This window comes from Mustela putorius, unplaced genomic scaffold (genome assembly GCF_011764305.1).
Source record: "Mustela putorius furo isolate JIRA1106 unplaced genomic scaffold, ASM1176430v1.1 tig00000095_pilon_pilon_pilon, whole genome shotgun sequence".
In the NCBI taxonomy this organism is placed as follows: Eukaryota; Metazoa; Chordata; class Mammalia; order Carnivora; family Mustelidae; genus Mustela; species Mustela putorius.
This window is the reverse complement of record NW_025421280.1, coordinates 16007430-16024751: the sequence shown is the minus strand read 5'-3', so window position 1 is coordinate 16024751 and position 17322 is coordinate 16007430. Positions and strand designations below refer to the sequence as shown.

Below are 17322 nucleotides of genomic sequence, written 5' to 3'. Positions count from 1 at the left end.
TAACAGAAAGCTTTATTCTTATCAGCCACTTGTCTTGAGGCTGGAATTGTAGGAAGAATCCAATATTTTATCACTCTAAATGTCTGGTGAAGTTAATTCATTCTAAATTACTTCTCAGCCCTACACGGTACAATAAATAAAATTATAGGCACCAGCTGTGTGTATGAGTGTGTAAATGGACCGTTTCTAATTTGGCTCTATTAAGCCATCATAATTTAAGAGCTATGATGTGCAGAATACTCTTTCACTCTTTCATCTGGGAGTCTAAACTGTTGGCAAACATTGTTAAAGGCCTCTATGTTTAGTCCTTTAATAGGAGGGATGGTTTGGGGACTCCTTCATTTCTTTCAGACTAAAGGGAAGAAGTGAGCAGGCCGGAGAGCACCTTCCATCCCTGGGGTGGATGGAGTATAAGACAAGGAGTTTGCTCTCAGGTAATGCAGATGGAGACAGAACACCGTGCTGGAGGCCAGTGCATGGTAAGTCCTCCCCAGGCCCAGTAAAGCCTCCACTTCATGCTCACCTGGTGTTCTATTTTATTGAACCAATCATTCATTCATTCATTCATTCATTCATTCTTTTTTTTCCTTTTATTTGACACAGAGAGAGACACCGGGAGAGGGAACATAAGCAGTGGGAGTGGGAGAGGGAGAAGCAGGCTCCCCACTGAGCAGGGAGCCTGATGCAGGTCTCAGTCCCAGGACCCTGGGATCATGACCCGAGCTGAAGGCAGACACCTCCATGACTAAACCACCCACGCGCCCCGTTGAACCTTTTATTATGAAATAATTACATACTCACAGGAGAAGTTGTAAACATAGAACAGCAAGGTCCTCTGCCCCTTCTACTCACCTTCCAGAACTATAGAACGTTATCAAAACCAGGAAATGGATTGGCTCAATACACTGACTAGACTTTACTTAGACCTTCCTCAGATTTCCTTATACATCTGTTTTACTAGAATTTACTTGAATAGGTCTGATGGTCCAAATGACCAAATGTGGTCCTCAGGAAAGGAAAACCATAGAACCCCATACTGGGAAACATCACCATCAGATATCTCTTGTGGGGCAGCACAGTGTCACCATGAAGACCATGGGCTCTGGAGTAGGGCAGGACCTGGGTTCAAATCGCAGCTCTGTAACTTTCTAGATGGGTGAACTTGTATTCACTGTACCTTAATAATCTCCCAATCTGCAGAACAAGTCCCTCCCTCTTTCCTTCCCTCCCACTACCAGATCATACTAGTTATATGCATACAGTTAACACTTGGAAAAACACAAGAAAGCAAAAGTGGAAACTTTTAATGTACCCATAATACCATCTTATTAACTATTATTAGGGTTTTGCCATATTTCTTCACAGATTTTTTTTTTCAGTGCACGTATTATTTTAAAATGCTTTATTATTTCTTTTAAATAGGTAATGCATTAACACAGTTCAAAATTTATAGTGCACAAAGGGGCACATGGTGACAATTTTCTTTCTTACCTCTATCTAGCCACCCAGTTCCTTCCCAGGAGGCAACAATATTACCAGTTCCTTGCAAATCCTTCTAGAAATATGTTATGATTCTACAAGCAAATATGTGCACCTCCACACCTATATTCATTTTTCTTTGTTCTTTCACATGGATGGTAAAAGGACATAATATACCCTATTTTGTGCCTTGCCTCACCCACTTAAGCCATACATGCCTATCAGCCCCTCTCATGATTGCTACATTGTATTCCATGTGTATCTAATAGATATTCATTATTCAGCCAGTTCCTGGCAATAGAAGTTCAGGCTCTTTCCAGCACTATTACAAGCATTAGTGTGATGAATAAGCTTACATATATATCTTTTCTTCTGTGTTAAGTGTGTCTGGCAGACAGATTCCTAGAAAGGAATTGCTGAGCCCAAACCTAGAAACTTGTCAAGTATTCCTTTTGCCAATGTCAGGTTTTCCACAAAAATAGATGTTCCAAGGGTTTCACTAGATAATGCACTAGATGTGCTTTGGCACAGCCTGGAATTTGACAAGTTTCTATAAAGGGTAATATGACCATAGTCATTTAGAGCTATTGATACAGAAAACTGACAAGTCATGAAATGAGCTGCATTCCCTAGATATGTTCTCCACAAAACTAAATCAAAGTTTCATAAACTATTTTAAAATATTCTAGAAGTTGCTATCAAAATATAACTCAACTGATTATTTTTGTGAGCTCCAAGATGCTAAATAGACACTTCCTGATTCATTTTCTTTGTAAATTCAGATTTTCACATTAGTTTCTTTTTAAAGCAGAGGCCACCCACCCAGCTGGATGTTGGGTTCTCAGTTCCTTACAAGGCATGACAGTCCTGTTTGTCCTCCTACAAATGCAACGAAGAACTGACTAGGAGCCTGTGGTATAGACGCAGTTTGGCTCTCGCCTGTAGCACACTTTGTTCCAGACATAGGGCCAGCTCCTGGGTCCCGAGCCTACCTCCTGACGTTTGATTTCCTTGGACGGAAGCATCTGATTGACGCACACATCAAAGGTCTCACTCCACAGCTTGCTGTCTCTCCGCTTCGTGCTTGAGGAGGCGGCATTTCTGGACCAGGGTCGGGGGGCGAGGATGTCAGGACGGCTCTCGCTGCGGAAGCTGATAGAACGCTAAACAATGAGAAAAACAAACTATCACGGGGGCTGTGGCAGGACTTGGATGGATCGTTACAGCAGCTTCCTGTCACTGACAGAACATAAATCAGATACTCACAAGAAAGAGAGGACAATGCCACAAGGCCTTTTGGGAAGTGGGGTATTTGCTTGCACCTACGTGCTAAGGGAAATTGGGCAAAGGGGCTGCGTTCTCACATGTCCTGGGAGTATCCGTTCTGTAAAACCTGGACACCGCACAGAAACAGCCACAAAGGCAGCTCTCAGAGAAGCCACAGGATCTACTTGTTTCCAGTGGACACTCCCCTTCTTCAGAAGAACAAGGGTTAACAGCAGGGGATGTCCTTTACATCTGGCCTGTCCTCCCACTCTCCTCCACCACGGAGGAACAGAAGCCTGCTGTCCTTGGGTATCCCACTTGGTATACAGTTTGGGTGGGATGCCCCAGACCTGACCAGTCAGAGTCATCCTCCACCCTGGTTCAGGGATGGGCTCCGGATTTTCTCAATGTGCTAAGCGGTTCATGGGAGAATGAGCGGAAGGGTCTTTACTCCTTTAGTGTTGTGAACTCAAGATAAAATAAGCAGGAATTTCTTGCAGCAGCTCTCTCTTGTCACGTGGATAAGTCTATTTAGTATTCAAGGAGAATAAAAGGACACACAGCATGAAGGACAGAGGGAGAGAGACCATGGAGGGAGGGAGCAAGCTTTACCCACACTGTTTAAGGGCCTGGATACCACTGTGCATGAAGCCAGGAAGAGCCACTCTTAGATTAAGGGGCCAGTACATCCCCCCTTCTGTTTACATTAACCTCAGTTGGGATTCTGTCATTTTGAAAAGTACCAACTAATACGTATATTAAATACCATCTTGACGGCAAATTATGCCGGTCCCTAAGGTATTTTCTTATTTTCCAAAGAGGCGCTGGTAGACTTTGGGATGGTCTGACTACCCGAAGTCTATCCACTCTTGTGGCTGAAACATGCTATCACAGGACCTTCGCATGACGAGTACAAATGATCAAGAAGAAAGCTAAGTGCATCATCTTTAGCCTTCAACCTAGATTTCAACACTCTTATTGGGAACTTGGCCAAAGCGGTAAGATGGTGTTGTGCTCAAAACCACATTCTAATTTAGTAAGACATGGCTGTGGCCACATATCTATGTCCTTCAGAAGTTCCAACTCCTTAGTTTGGCATAGAAGGCTTCTTGTAATCTGACCACAATCTATATATCTAGAATCACCTCCTGCCACTCACCTGTGAGTCCTCGGTTCTCTAGCCCTACTAGGCAATCTGCCACTTTTTAAAAGCCTCATGCTTTGCCATCCCTCTGTACTATCTTTAAGCCCTCTTCTTTTCCTGGGAAGCTTTTCTTTCATTTACTAGCTGGCTAACTCCTAAGTGTCCTCAGGATATAAATCAAACTTCTCTAAGAAACCTTCACCACTTTCCCAGAGCAATTTGTACATATCTCTGATATAGCAATGATCACATTTTATTACACTTATTGGTCACCTGCTCTGACCTATAAACTTCCTGAGGGGAAGAACTGATTTTGCATGTGACATATGAGCTGTCATCACTAAGATATCCTAAGGCATATTTTGAGATTCAACAATAAAATTTAAGAAAGCAAAGAAAATTTTAAGGGAGCTATTCAACATAAGGGCATTGTTAAATAAGTTATAATTCATCTGCTTGATGTATATTATCTAGCCAATTGGACAATTCTGAGACCACTTTAACAGCTAAAAATCCCTTCTATGTATGTTAAAATCAAAACTAAAATCAGCATATGAATACTGTTTCTAGTTATGAAAAAAAGGACATGAGCAAAGATATGAAAGGAATGCCAGAAAATTCTATTGTTTTTGCCTGATGACATGATAGGTGACTTTTTATCCTATTTTACAAATTTTTTATAATTTAAGAGAAAATGAATAACTGACAAATGTAAAAAGAAATCTCCAAGGGGCTTCAAGGTATTATCACAACCCTCTTGAAGCAGGAAGTTAGCCGTTTGCAAGTAGCAACCTGAGTTCCTCAGGCTTCCAAGAGCCCCTGGGCTCATTAGTGAGCTCATGATCATTGGATCAGCCCCCGATGCTGGTCAAGAAAGAACTTGCACCAAATACATGGTTTACTAATGATATCTCACAAATCCTTGTGATCTCTTGAAAATAGGCCCTTATAAACTGTGACCAGACTAATGCTGCAGATCCTCGGCACTCAGAATCAATTAGCCACAGGCACGGAAAGGTCAAAACAAGCAAAGTGAGTCATCAGGTTACTCACTGATCTCAGTTTTTGGTTCTGATTACAGCCGGGGTGGGAATTAAAGAGCAGAAAGAGAGGAAAACACAAAAATAAGATTCAAAATGAAAGACATTTTCCACTTTCACTGGAGAGATTCAAGCGCCCACCTGGTAACAGTTTCAACCCCTGACCAACTTCAAATTCCCCCCTCCCCACCACCAATTCTCAAGTAACTTATGCTAACTTTAAATTTTCATACATTATGAAAGTATAAACATTTTTATACATTACAAAAGTATATAAAACTAAGTACAAATTCCCCTGTTCTCCTGTCTACTTTCCAAAAGTAACTGCTATTAAGCCTGTTCTAGATCTTTCCAGAACTTTTAAATGCCATTTGCCTGCCAACAGTCACAAAAAACAGTATTTTCTCTCCTCACTCAACAGTATGTCTCTCCATATTAGCACGTAAGACTCATTCTTAAAAAAAATAATAATAATAATTTATAAGGGTAAATTTCACATAACATAATTAACCATTTTTGTGAACAATTTGGTAGTATTCAGCACATTCACAATGTTGTGCAAACACCACCTCTGTGTAGTTACAAAGTATTTTCATCACCCCCAAATCTTTCTCTTTAATGAGTGCAGAGTTAGTATCCCATGGTCCAGATGGACCACATGGATTTAATCAACCTCCCACTGATGGACATTAAAATAGTTTCCAGTGCCTGGCTATTACAAAAAGTCCTTCAGTGAATATCCTTTATGTAGTTGTGCTATTTTTATAAGGCAGATTCCTTAAGCTGAGTTCCATGATCTAAGAAATATCTACATGTTAGCATTTGACATGCATTGCCAAATTTGCCAAATTACTTCTAGACAGTCTGTTTCAAACTTTATTGTGAATAAAGGTATATGAATTACCTTTACCCACACTCTCATCAACAAGATATTATCATTAATCTAATAGGGAAAACCACTACAGCTTTTGTAATACTTATACAAAAGATGTGTTAGTTGGCTATTTATGTTATTGGTAAGGTTTCTGGTTAACAGCAGGTTATTTAGTAGTTAAGTTTTGGGGGAGTCAAAAGTTATATATGGGGGCACCTGGGTGGCTCAGTGGGTTAAGCCTCTGCCTTTGGCTCAGGTCATGATCTCAGGGTCCTGGGATTGAGCCACTTGGCGGGGAGCCTGCTCCCTCCTCCCCCCCACTTCTCTGCTTGCCTCTCTGCCTACTTGTGATCTCTGTCTGTCAAATAAATAAATAAAATCTTAAAAAAAAAAAGTTATATATGGATCTTAATCTCTCCTCAGAGTGTGGGGGGTGGTGGTATCCCTAACCCTTGCATTATTCAAGGGTCAGCTATATACCTTGACTTCAGTTTCATATTTGGAATGTAAGTCTGAACATATCTTTTTTTAAGGAGCATAAAGTTTATTTTGTGACAGTAGAAATGACAAAAGTCATAGGTTATTTTAAACTTGATGATGACAACCAACAGACTAATAATGCCCCCACATAGTGACTTTTTGGGTCACTAGAGTCTGTAGATTAAAATAAGATAATGTATGTGAATCCTGGTATATCAAAGATGTTCGGGAAAGGGTAATTCCCTTCTTTCAAAAATAGCTTTAAATTTATTCTGAATATGGAGAACAAGAGCCACTTAACAATGTTGACTATTCTCTTTCTACTTTAAAAAATTTTTTTAAAAATTAACATATAATGTATTGTTTCAGGGTACGGCTCTGTAATTCATTAGTCCTACAAAATTCACAGCACTCACCATAGCACATACCCTTCCCAGTATCCATCACCCAACAACCCATCCCTCCAAACCCCCTCCCCTCCAGCAACCCTCAGTTTGTTTCCAGAGTTTAAGAGTCTTTTATGGTTTGTCTCCCTTCTCTGGTTTCATCTTGTTTCATTATTTCCTCCCTTCCCCTATGATCAAGACTGAGCATATTTCTATGTATTTCTTGAGAAATTAATTTCCCAGAGAATTGGAGATAATTTTCTGCTGCATTTTGGGGAGGAACAAGAGAGAGGTGAGCTATACGAGCTCTATTGTTAAGAATTCCTTGTTTTGTGTTTCCTTAGTGAGTATTGGGCTTGGGAACAAAGGGTGAAGGGACTAGGCAAAGTTCACCACACACATCAGAGAGAGGCCTTTATGTGCCTGCCCACGCTTAGCACTTCTGATGAATTCTCTGATCCTCACAACCACTGATCCTCAGTGGGGTGCGGGTTGGGGGGTGTTTATTCCCACTTTACTGATGAGGAAACTGAGGCTCAGAGAGGCGAAGGCACTTGCTCAGGCAGGATTCAAAACTAGATCTGTTTTGTTCCAAAGCCCTCCAGAATGAGGGCTGTACACCTGCTACCTATATGCCAATCATGCAGTGAGGGGAGGTTTCAGTGATATAGGCTGCAGCCTTCTAAGGGTTTAAGGCCAGTTATGGGAGGGAGAGCATTTACTTATTTTTTTAGGAACAATGACTGAGTGACTCTTTGACCAATCAAACTTCAGATTCACCCCTTTAGTTAGGCTGGATTAAAAGAAATGTTTTATTTTTAACTCCACTTGGAAAGGGGAAGGATGCTGAAAAGAAGAATCCCAAAAATGCATAAAGAATGCTGACTGGGTGTGAGGTCGGCAGCTGGCTAGCCCTGAGGACAGCTCATAGCCAACCAGGCCCAAGCCATGGACAGGTATTCAAGACCATACACCATGGCCAACACCTCTACCACTCCTTAGTACAACTGCACACAATTAGATGCATTGGAGCAAGGGAAGGAACATGTGACTACTGCTAGGAGAAAAACCCCGAAGAAGAGGATGCCTGAGGGAGGAGAACAGCTATGTCCCTTCCAGTGCCCATCCCCTCCTCCTGCTTTATTTTCCTCTGTTTTCACCATGGGCTGTGTGATGTCATTTACTAGTTTCTGACACGTCTGTCTCCTCCCAATAGAGGGTAATCTCCTGGAAGGCAAGGTTATCTATCTGTTCTGTTTACTATTGGACTAATTAGCAACTGACACATAGGAGGAGCTCAACAATTTTGCTTAATGAGTGAATGCCATGCTTGTGTGTGCTGGGTATAGTGAGGGGGGCTTTAGAACCTTGTATACTCAAAAAGTAAGGATTGCTAGCCCTGTTTTACAGAGGAGGAAACTGGAGGCTCAGAAAGGGTAACGCTTCACTGAAGGTCATGCAGCTAATGAACGGTGCTTCAGAATTTAGACCCACGTCAATGGTGAACTCAGAATGACGGTACAGGTCTGGTCTATTTCAGTCCCCCCCCCCCCCACATCGTCCCAGACCCCTGCTGACAATTTTAACCAATAGCCTATCCTGCTTCCCCTACTGTAAGAGTCACAGTGTGGTAGGAAGCATGTGCCCAAATACATGACTTTCAGGCTGCTTCTCAGTCCATGACAGAGCTTCTAAACCTTGCCACCAGGAACATTTTGGACCAGAAAATTCTTTGTTGTGAGAAACTATCCAGTATCTTGCAGGATGTTTAGCAGGATGTTTATCACTAGCCCTTAGATGCCAGTAGTGTCCCCATCCCAGTTGCAACAACCAAAACACCTCCGTTGCTGAATGTCCCCTGCGGTGAGAAACACCAGTCCATGGTGGCTAGGAGAGACCCAGCCTTAGGAGAGATGGCATAAAAACAGAAATATGTACCTCGATCCCTCTGGGTGTGGGGAATGAAAAATGTTCCAGGACAAGCAAGAGTTTCCATGAGGGAAACCAGCATAGCAAATGAGTCAAAAACCGAAAGCTCATAATTACTGGCAGCTAAAATAACAAGAGCCATAATAAGCACAGATAATGCAGTTTTAGGAAATGGATGCTTGTGTTTATGCCTGAGCTGGGTATGTGGAAAAGATGCTGCAGGTGCAAAGGGGACTGTCTGTCAGGTGGGAAAAGAGGGACCCTTTACATGTGTCAGAGGAAATGTAAACCCAGCAGGTGAGGCATGATGGAGCAGATTTAATTTGTTAATGCCGCCTGTTCAGCGGGGAGCTCCCTCGCCCTTTTCCAAAAACAGAAGGTTCTCTACCGCTAAAGATAACACGCTCCAATAAAGAGAGTTCAATGCAGTTACCATTGCGATGGTTCAGCAGATGGCTTATTATTAAATGGACTGGAGGTTAAGGGGGGACTGTCAGAAGAAAATGGGTTTCTATGTTGCTACTACAATGAGTTAAACCAAAATGTACAGTAGATATGGCTGGGATTGGAAAATGTTCTTGAAGAGCGTCTTGGAGGAGTCTCTTACAAAAGGCTTGATGAGAGCCATTAACTTAAATGGAGAAATAACACTTCTCAGGTCTGTGGCTTCCATTACTTTGGGCCCTCCCACTCGTCTTGGGAGAGGCAACAGGACAAGTTCTTGCATTTTTGCCCTCTTTAATAGATTAGAAATCTGAGCGACAGGAGATTTAGCGATTGGCCCAAGGTAAGTGTGGGAATAGGAACTAAGTCTAGTCTTTTGACTATAGTACATGGATCTTGGCTGAGAACACAGGCTTTGGAGTAAAACAGACACGGCTTGAAGTCATCTTGGTAGCTAAGGGACCTTGGGAAGTTAATCATTCTGGATCTCAGTTTCCTTTTTTTTTTTTTTTTTTATTTCTTTCCATCTAGATTTCATTTTAAAAAAGATTTTATTTATTTATTTGACAGAAGGGAGAGAGATCACAAGTAGGCAGAGCAGCAGGCAGAGAGAGAGGGGGAAGCAGTCTCCCCACTGAGCAGAGAGCCCCCAGAGATCCCAGGACCCTGGGATCATGACCTAAGCCAAAGGCAAAGGCTTAACTCACTGAGCTACCCAGATGCCCATGGATCTCGGTTTCCTTAACTATGTGTGTTTTTAAAAAAAATATTTTATTTATTTAGAGAGCATGTGCACACAAGTGGGGGAGGGGCAGAAGGAGAGAGAGAATCTTAGGCAGGCATCATGCCCACTGTGAGCCTGATGTGGGTTTCGATCTCAGGACCCAAGATCATGACTCGAGCTAAAACCAAGAGTCAGACACTTAACGGAAAGAACCACCCGGGCACTTCTTCAGTCTCCTTATCTATAAAAGGACATAGTAATGAGTACTTCACAAAGTTGCAGCAGGGATTACATAAGATAAAATATGCCCAGGTGGGGTGCCTGGGTGGCTGAGGAGGTTGGGCCTCTGCCTTCGGCTCGGGTCTTGGTCTCAGGGACCTGGGATCGAGCCCGACATCGGGTTCTCTGCTTGGTGGGGGGGTCTGCTTCCCCCTCTCCCTCTGACTGCCTCTCTGCCTACTTGTGATCTCCCTCTCTGTCAAATAAATAAATAAAATCTTAAAAAAAAATATGTCCAGGGCTTAGCCAAGTGCCTGGTATGTGGGCAATAAGCAACAGACGTTACTTATCAGTGTTATCATACCATTGGCAGCACTGCCACCATTTCTGCTGGTTTATATATGTTTTCATTCATTAGCAAACAGCAGACACATCTTTGAATTACTTGGACCAAATGTCTCCTTCGGGACGTCCATTAGGATAACTGATAGGGGAAGAAAACCTTCAGCAGCATGGTGTTGCTTATAAAAGCAATAGATCTAGAAAGAGCCCAAAGTGGCCAATAGGGAATAGTTAAATAAATGACAGTGTAATCATAAAATGGAATGTTATGTGTTTGTTAAAAACATTCTTTTAAGAGAAACTTAATGATAATGGGCAAGTCTCACATGTAGCGTTAAGAAAAGAAAGATCCCTGTTTAAAATACGTGTTAATAGATATTACCCCTAGATGATGGGCTACGGATGTTCTTATTTTCATCTCCATGCTTCTCTATATTTATTTTCCAGATTTTCTATAAGAAATATTAACTAAGAGAAAATGAAAACAGTAGACAAATGCGCAAGACCATGAACATGGAGTTTGAAGTGGTGCTATAAATATAAAATCATATTTGAATTTGGTTCAGAATAATGTATATTAAAAACATGGTCAAAAGGCACCCAATCACTTCACAATTAAAAAACAACAACAACAACAACCCCACAGACCCAGGGCAAAAAATCAAACCCCATACATCCTGTAGCTGAGAGAGATTCTGAGTAGAATGAATGAAAAGCTGAAGAAAATATTTGGTTCAGGTGCGGGGAAAATATTATACAATTTTCTTAGTGCTAAACAAAATTTAGGAAGCCTTCCAGAGGCTTGGGACCACAGCCCAACCTCTTCATTAGGCACCGTAAACTGGCTTTTGGACAATAATGTTAATGACACAATATTCCACGAGCTGAAATGGAAATGATGGCTGTCTCTGCCACGCAGGCAAACAAAGAGTAAGGAGCAACAGTGCGATGTGATGCTTTACACCCAAAGTCGGGCCATCATTTTTGGAGCCTGGCAAACTGCAGGCTTTATTATGACCAGCTGACTTTTTTGCAGAAGCCAACCCCAGGAGAGGCGCCATGAAAACCCTGCAGGTCCCCAGCTCCTGCACTTACTGGCTGTGTGACTTGGGGACATATTTCGGCCTTCAGGTTCTTCCCCTATAAAGTGGAGCTAAATCCTACCTTCCCATTCTTGGGGAAAAGATGAAATGAAGCCATGAATATAAAGTACCCTGCACAGAACCTGGCTCATTGTAAATACTCAATTACTGGAAGCTGTTATTCCTAAATAAAAAAAAGACAAGCTTTGAATTACAGTAGTCAACGATGACAGTGGTCTAACTATTACTTCAGGAATAGTAAAGATCAACAGAATGTAAGGAGTTCCTCTTGATGTGGACTACAGGTCCCTTCCTAGCTATACCCTTACCTCCCAGACTGCAAGGCAATGGGATTTCTGGTTGCTTCCTCCAACACACACACACATCCAAGCTTATTTCCATATCTACCAAATTACTTAGGATCAAAGACTTTTTGTTAGTTATAGAAAGTGTATGATCTTGGACCAAGAGACAAAATTTGAGGCCCCTGGAGAAGAAAATCATGGTTTTGAGCACATGGGAATTAAGCCCAGGGGCTTGGGTACTCTTCCTATTTAATTCTCAAACTAGATGGCATCAGTCTTCTCACGCTCCTTCCTCAAATCTGAAACGCCTTCTTTCCCTTCCCCTCATCAGCTTTGAGCCATTCCAGGCCCAACACCAATCCTTCCACACTTGCCAGGTAGCCTTCCCTTACCCATACCCCCAGCCCCCACAACCCGGCCACTACTAGGTTCCCTGTCTCTAGCATCTTTTATCATCTAAGATTTTAAAATCTTATACATTTTTTTATTTGGTTGCAAAGATAATATATAATTATTTAAAAAATTCAAACATGATAGAAATATATATTGCAAAAAATAAAAGTCAATAGACCCAGCCTGTTTATTCATTCTCTACTGATTTGTAATTCTTACGTAATGGGGCGGGGGGGGGGGGGAAGGAGAACATAAGACAGAAAACAAAAGGACCGTCAAAGTCACTTATACTTGTATTCCCAAGAGATAACCACTATTAAGAATTTGATGGTATTCCTAGTTTCCTGTCTATATACTGTAATGAATGCATATTATTGATTGGGATACAATGGTTTTTAATTCCTTTTTATTTTTTATTTTTTTACTTGCTGATATATCTTAGACAACTTTAAGTAGATTTAATCCTTCTCAAGAGTAGGCACTGTCTCCTGATTACCTCCCTCAACAAGTCTAGAGCAGAACAAATAACACAGTAGATATAATGAATAATAAATGGAGAACACTAATGTATCCCATTTTCTGCTGCATCTCAGTGAAATGAAATACTCTGCAGCTCTAAGGGCTCAGAAATGGAACAGTGAGAGACTGTGGTTACCAGAAACCCTTCCTAAACCATAATAATCCTTCCCAAGGGGATACAAATGGGAGAGGGTAGATACTCTTTTGTGAAGGAGCCCAGTTATATAATATTACTAGGTGGGCACCCACTGCCGGTTCCTGGAGAGCCCCTAGGAAGAGCAATGGCCAACTTTTCTAGTAATAAATGCAATAATAATAGTAACTGTCAATTTCTGAGTTACATGTAGTCACATGTAGTGCTAGCCATACCAAGAAAAGTAAGAGACAACATTGTTCTGTGTGGAAAGTCAAGGGACCCCCGGGAAGGGCTATCCTATGAAGATGTCCCAGCGGGCGAAAAACGGTGGGAAAAGAGAGGGGAAAGTGTGACTATGAGTCTAGAATTAGGATGTGAGAACACAGAGGAGCAATTCTGCCCAAGACAGGTACACACCACAAAGAGAGGCCTGACTCTAGAGACATCAGATGAATTTACATCATTTGACCAAAATTCCACTTCTGGGAATATCATTGAAGAAAGGAAGGAATACAGACACACATAAGATTTGCAATCAGGATGTTTAAAACAGGATATAATGGTAGAAAATGGAAACAATTTAAATGTTCAACAAAACAAGAGTGAATAATCAAAACCTGGTATATTCTTTTGATGAAATACGATATGAATTCATTAAGAACTGGGCTTGTGAAAAATACTTAATGACATGAAAGTATATTCTCATTCCATAAGGTTATTTTATGCAGTTAAGACAAAACATGTTAAAAGATAGTATCTAGGGCGCCTGGGTGGCTCAGTGGTTAAGCCGCTGCCTTCGGCTCAGGTCATGATCTCAGGGTCCTGGGATCGAGTCCCGCATCGGGCTCTCTGCTCAGCAGGGAGCCTGCTTCCTCCTCTCTCTCTCTCTGCCTGCCTCTCTGCCTACTTGTGATTTCTCTCTGTCAAATAAATAAATAAAATCTTAAAAAAAAAAAAAGATAGTATCTATATAAAAATAGTATATACATATATACATATGATTAGGACTTTGCCTAAAAAAAATAACACATGCAGGTATACTATACAAGAGAAGATTGTCTGAGTATACACCAAAATGTTAATAAAAGATATTTTATTAGTGGAGATGGGGAGATGGGTTATAAGTGACTTTTACTCCCTTTTCTGTGTTTCTATTTTTCAATTTTATTTTTATTTTTATTTTCTTTAGATGTTATTTATTTGACAGAGAGAGACAGTGAGAGAGGGAACACAAGCAGGGGGAGTGGGAGAGGGAGAAGCAGGCTTCTCAAGAAGCAGGGAGCCTGATGCAGGGCTTGATCCCAGGACTTTGGGATCATGACCTGAGCTGAAGGCAGATGCTTAATGACTGAGCCATCCAGGCGCCCCTGTTTTTCAATTTTAAAAAGATGCTCTATAATTAGAATAGAAAGCACATTTGGAAAGTACTTTAAAAAAAAAAAAGGACAAATGTCTTCAAAAGACATTCAACACAGAGTTATCTGATAATATAAAAAATATTCACAGCCTAAATAACCATTAATAGGAGACTGGTTATGTAAAATAAGTCACATCAACACACTGGAACGATAGATACTTGGTCCACTAAGATCATATTTTCCAAGAATAACTTGGAAAAGTGATATAATACTTCCCTTAAGCCATAACAAAATTCTGATCCAGCTAAAAGACAAAGAAAAGATGCAAATAAAAGAGATGGAAGAAACCAGGCAAAATGCAAAAAAAAAAAAAAAAAAACATAACTCAAGACAAAAAGCATTAAAAGAAATGAAGATGGTGACTGAACCTTAATGAAAGGTACAACTCCCCCAAGAGGCTGTAACAATGATTAGAGGTATATTTACATATGCCTAACTGCATAGCTTAGAAATATGTGAAGCCAATATCAACAGAAATGCCAAGAGAAACTGACCATTCATGGTCCCCGTGGGAGATTTCAATCCAAGAGCGAACAGATCACACAAAGATAGGTTGGGTACACTGTGAGTAACCCAAATGAGGCTCAGAGTATGTAAGTTATGTAGATATACCTAGAATAACACTGGAAGGAAGTTATTAAAATACTAAACAGAGGTTGTTTTGCAGTGGAATCTTTTCTCTTTCTCCCTTTTGGTATTTTTCCATAATGAACCTATACTTTTTTTTTAATTTTTTTTTTTTACTTAACAGACAGAGATCACAAATAGGCAAAGAGGCAGTCAGAGAGACAGGAGGAAGCAGGCTCCTTGCTGAGCAGAGAACCTGATTCGGGTCTCGATCCCAGGACCCTAAGATCATGACCTGAGCTGAAGGCAGAGGCCTTAACCCACTGAGCCACCCAGGTGCCCCGGACCTATATTTTATAATGGAAAAGAAATGAAGCTCATGTTTGGAGAGAGGGCAGGGCTCAACCACAGTCCCGTGAACACAGCATTCCACAGCACGCACGGGCCCCAGCACTGGATGGAGCTCAAATGCGTCTGCCAGCTATGCAGGGAGAGGCAGGGCTCAGCGACCCACCCACGGCGAGCTCACTGTCCTCACTGCACAGGAGGGGTGCATGCGGGCCCCTTTTGGAGCTGGACCACGTTTTCCTCTCAGGCAGGCCAGTGAGGAGATTTTTAGGCCCACAGGGATGCAGACATCTGTGGTCCAGTCTATCAGCAGCACTCATTTCCCGGTCAGACAGACAGAAGGCCAGGCAGACAGCTGTCCCTCTCCCACTTCCACGAATGCTGTCTTTGTGCTGACACCCGAGCCTCCAGTCTATACGGGGCACAGGGGAGCCAAGAGAGAACAAGTTCTGCCATGTCTTGTTGAACTGTTGCTGCAAGGGCCATTCACATATGTGGCTGGGGTTTTAACATTTTTTGGAAAAGCTGCTAGCCCCAAGCTGTCCTCATATCCTTCTGGGCTAACCTGGGGTCATCTGAGAAGCCAGAGGAAGGACAGCTCAGTGCTCCATGATTGATTAAAGTATTGTGTTTGGGTGTTGGGGCCTAAGTCATTTCTTCTTCTATAATAAAAGGAATCCAACCTCAGACATAACTGGACACTGAAAGGGATATATATGTCTCTATGAGGCCAGGCACCAGGGACAAGGGATACTGTGACAGAACCAAGCTGCTCGATCACAGCCCCGAGTTGTTTTGGGGAATAGAAGAGGCACATATAATAAACACCTATGAGTAAAGAATGAATGCTGAATGGCTTGGGGCAGCCTCTACCCCACTCTCCTTGTTCATTTTCCTCCCCTTTTGGAACAGGCACCTAGACCAGGGCACACAAAATGGAAGAGGATGTGAGGACGGCCCAAGGAGTATCCCTTTGGGGCCTCCTGCTTCCCCTCCTCCTCCCTGCTGCTCAGATCACAGTAGAACCCAATCCCATTCTAGCTGGAGAGGGAAACAATAAAGTCATTGGGCAGTTACTGAGGTGCAGGCTGGAAATAATTCTGCAAAACGGGCTTTGCATGCACCAAGGTGACCACCAGGGAGATATTTGGGGGGCAAGATAGCATTCTCTGTGCTTTGCAGATCATCCTGCAAACATGGCTGTCAAACTCTGCCCACAAAGGCATATTTCCATTCACTGAACCCCCACCGATGATGCACTCACAGTGTAAGGACACTGCTCATGTTCTCTCCGTGTCCACGTGCACAACTGTTATGACTAACCATTCTGCTTCTGCCCGCTTGTTTCTGTCCCATAAATGGAGCCTGGAGTGGGTTATTCATCATGATATTTGAAAAAAGTAAATAAAAAAATTATTTTGCCAAAAACAAAAAAAATCTTTGAAGTTTTAGAAACCAATTTCCACATGTCAGATCCCTCCGTCAGGTCTGGCTTTCTCATTCTTGTTTGGCCTCAGTCTGTTGGATTTCAGACATGACTTGATTTCTTTCTGTCCCACTCTCTAGGTCAATGCAAATTTTCAAGCTGCCCAAATATTTCCTGCAGGCTTTCCTGTGTAGGATCTGTGGAGGGCAGAGACAGGAGAGGAGGAATAAAGACTGCCTGGGAAACCAAAAGAAAGGTTTTGAAGGTATGACAATGGAGGAGCTTACGGCCACATAAAGTCAGGTCTGGGCTGTGGTGGGATGCATAGACCAAGTTGTCCCCAGACCAGGGAGCATAAACATGGAGTCTACAAGCCAAAGTGATGACAGTGAGTCAAGGGGTCAGGTGTTGGAAGGACAATTGGGAGAGGAGGGGACGTCTGTAGGTGACAACTGGCTGGCTACCCAGGTCCAGCTCATGATAGCCATGTGGCAACATGGGCCTAAGACTTTCAATTCTTTAGAAGAAACCAGAATTAGGAATTCTTTTTTTTCCTTTAAAAAAAGATTTTGTTTATTTATTTATTTATTTAGCTAGCACATATGAGCAGGGGGTTAGGCAGAGGGAGAGGGAGAATCCCAACCTAGCGCAGAGCCCAATATGGGGCTCAATCACAACCCTGAGATGATGACCTGAGCTGAAATTAAGAGTCAGACGCTCAACTGACCCGAGCCATCCAGGTGCCTGTGGAATTTCAAATTTGTATATGGATTATTTGTATTTGTATATGTTCACTCAAAA

At 42.0% G+C, this 17322-nt stretch overlaps 1 protein-coding gene across 5 annotated transcripts in view; it reads right to left on the bottom strand.

Annotated features, from left to right (window-relative positions):
- ARHGEF3 (Rho guanine nucleotide exchange factor 3) overlaps positions 1-17322 on the bottom strand; it is a 315913-nt gene that overhangs the window by 25069 nt on the left and 273522 nt on the right. For all 5 annotated transcript variants that reach the window (XM_045078699.1, XM_045078714.1, XM_045078698.1 and 2 more), the window contains one exon: positions 2472-2642. In XM_045078699.1, the coding sequence (XP_044934634.1) occupies positions 2472-2642 (171 nt within the window). The remainder of the gene's footprint in view (positions 1-2471; positions 2643-17322) is intronic.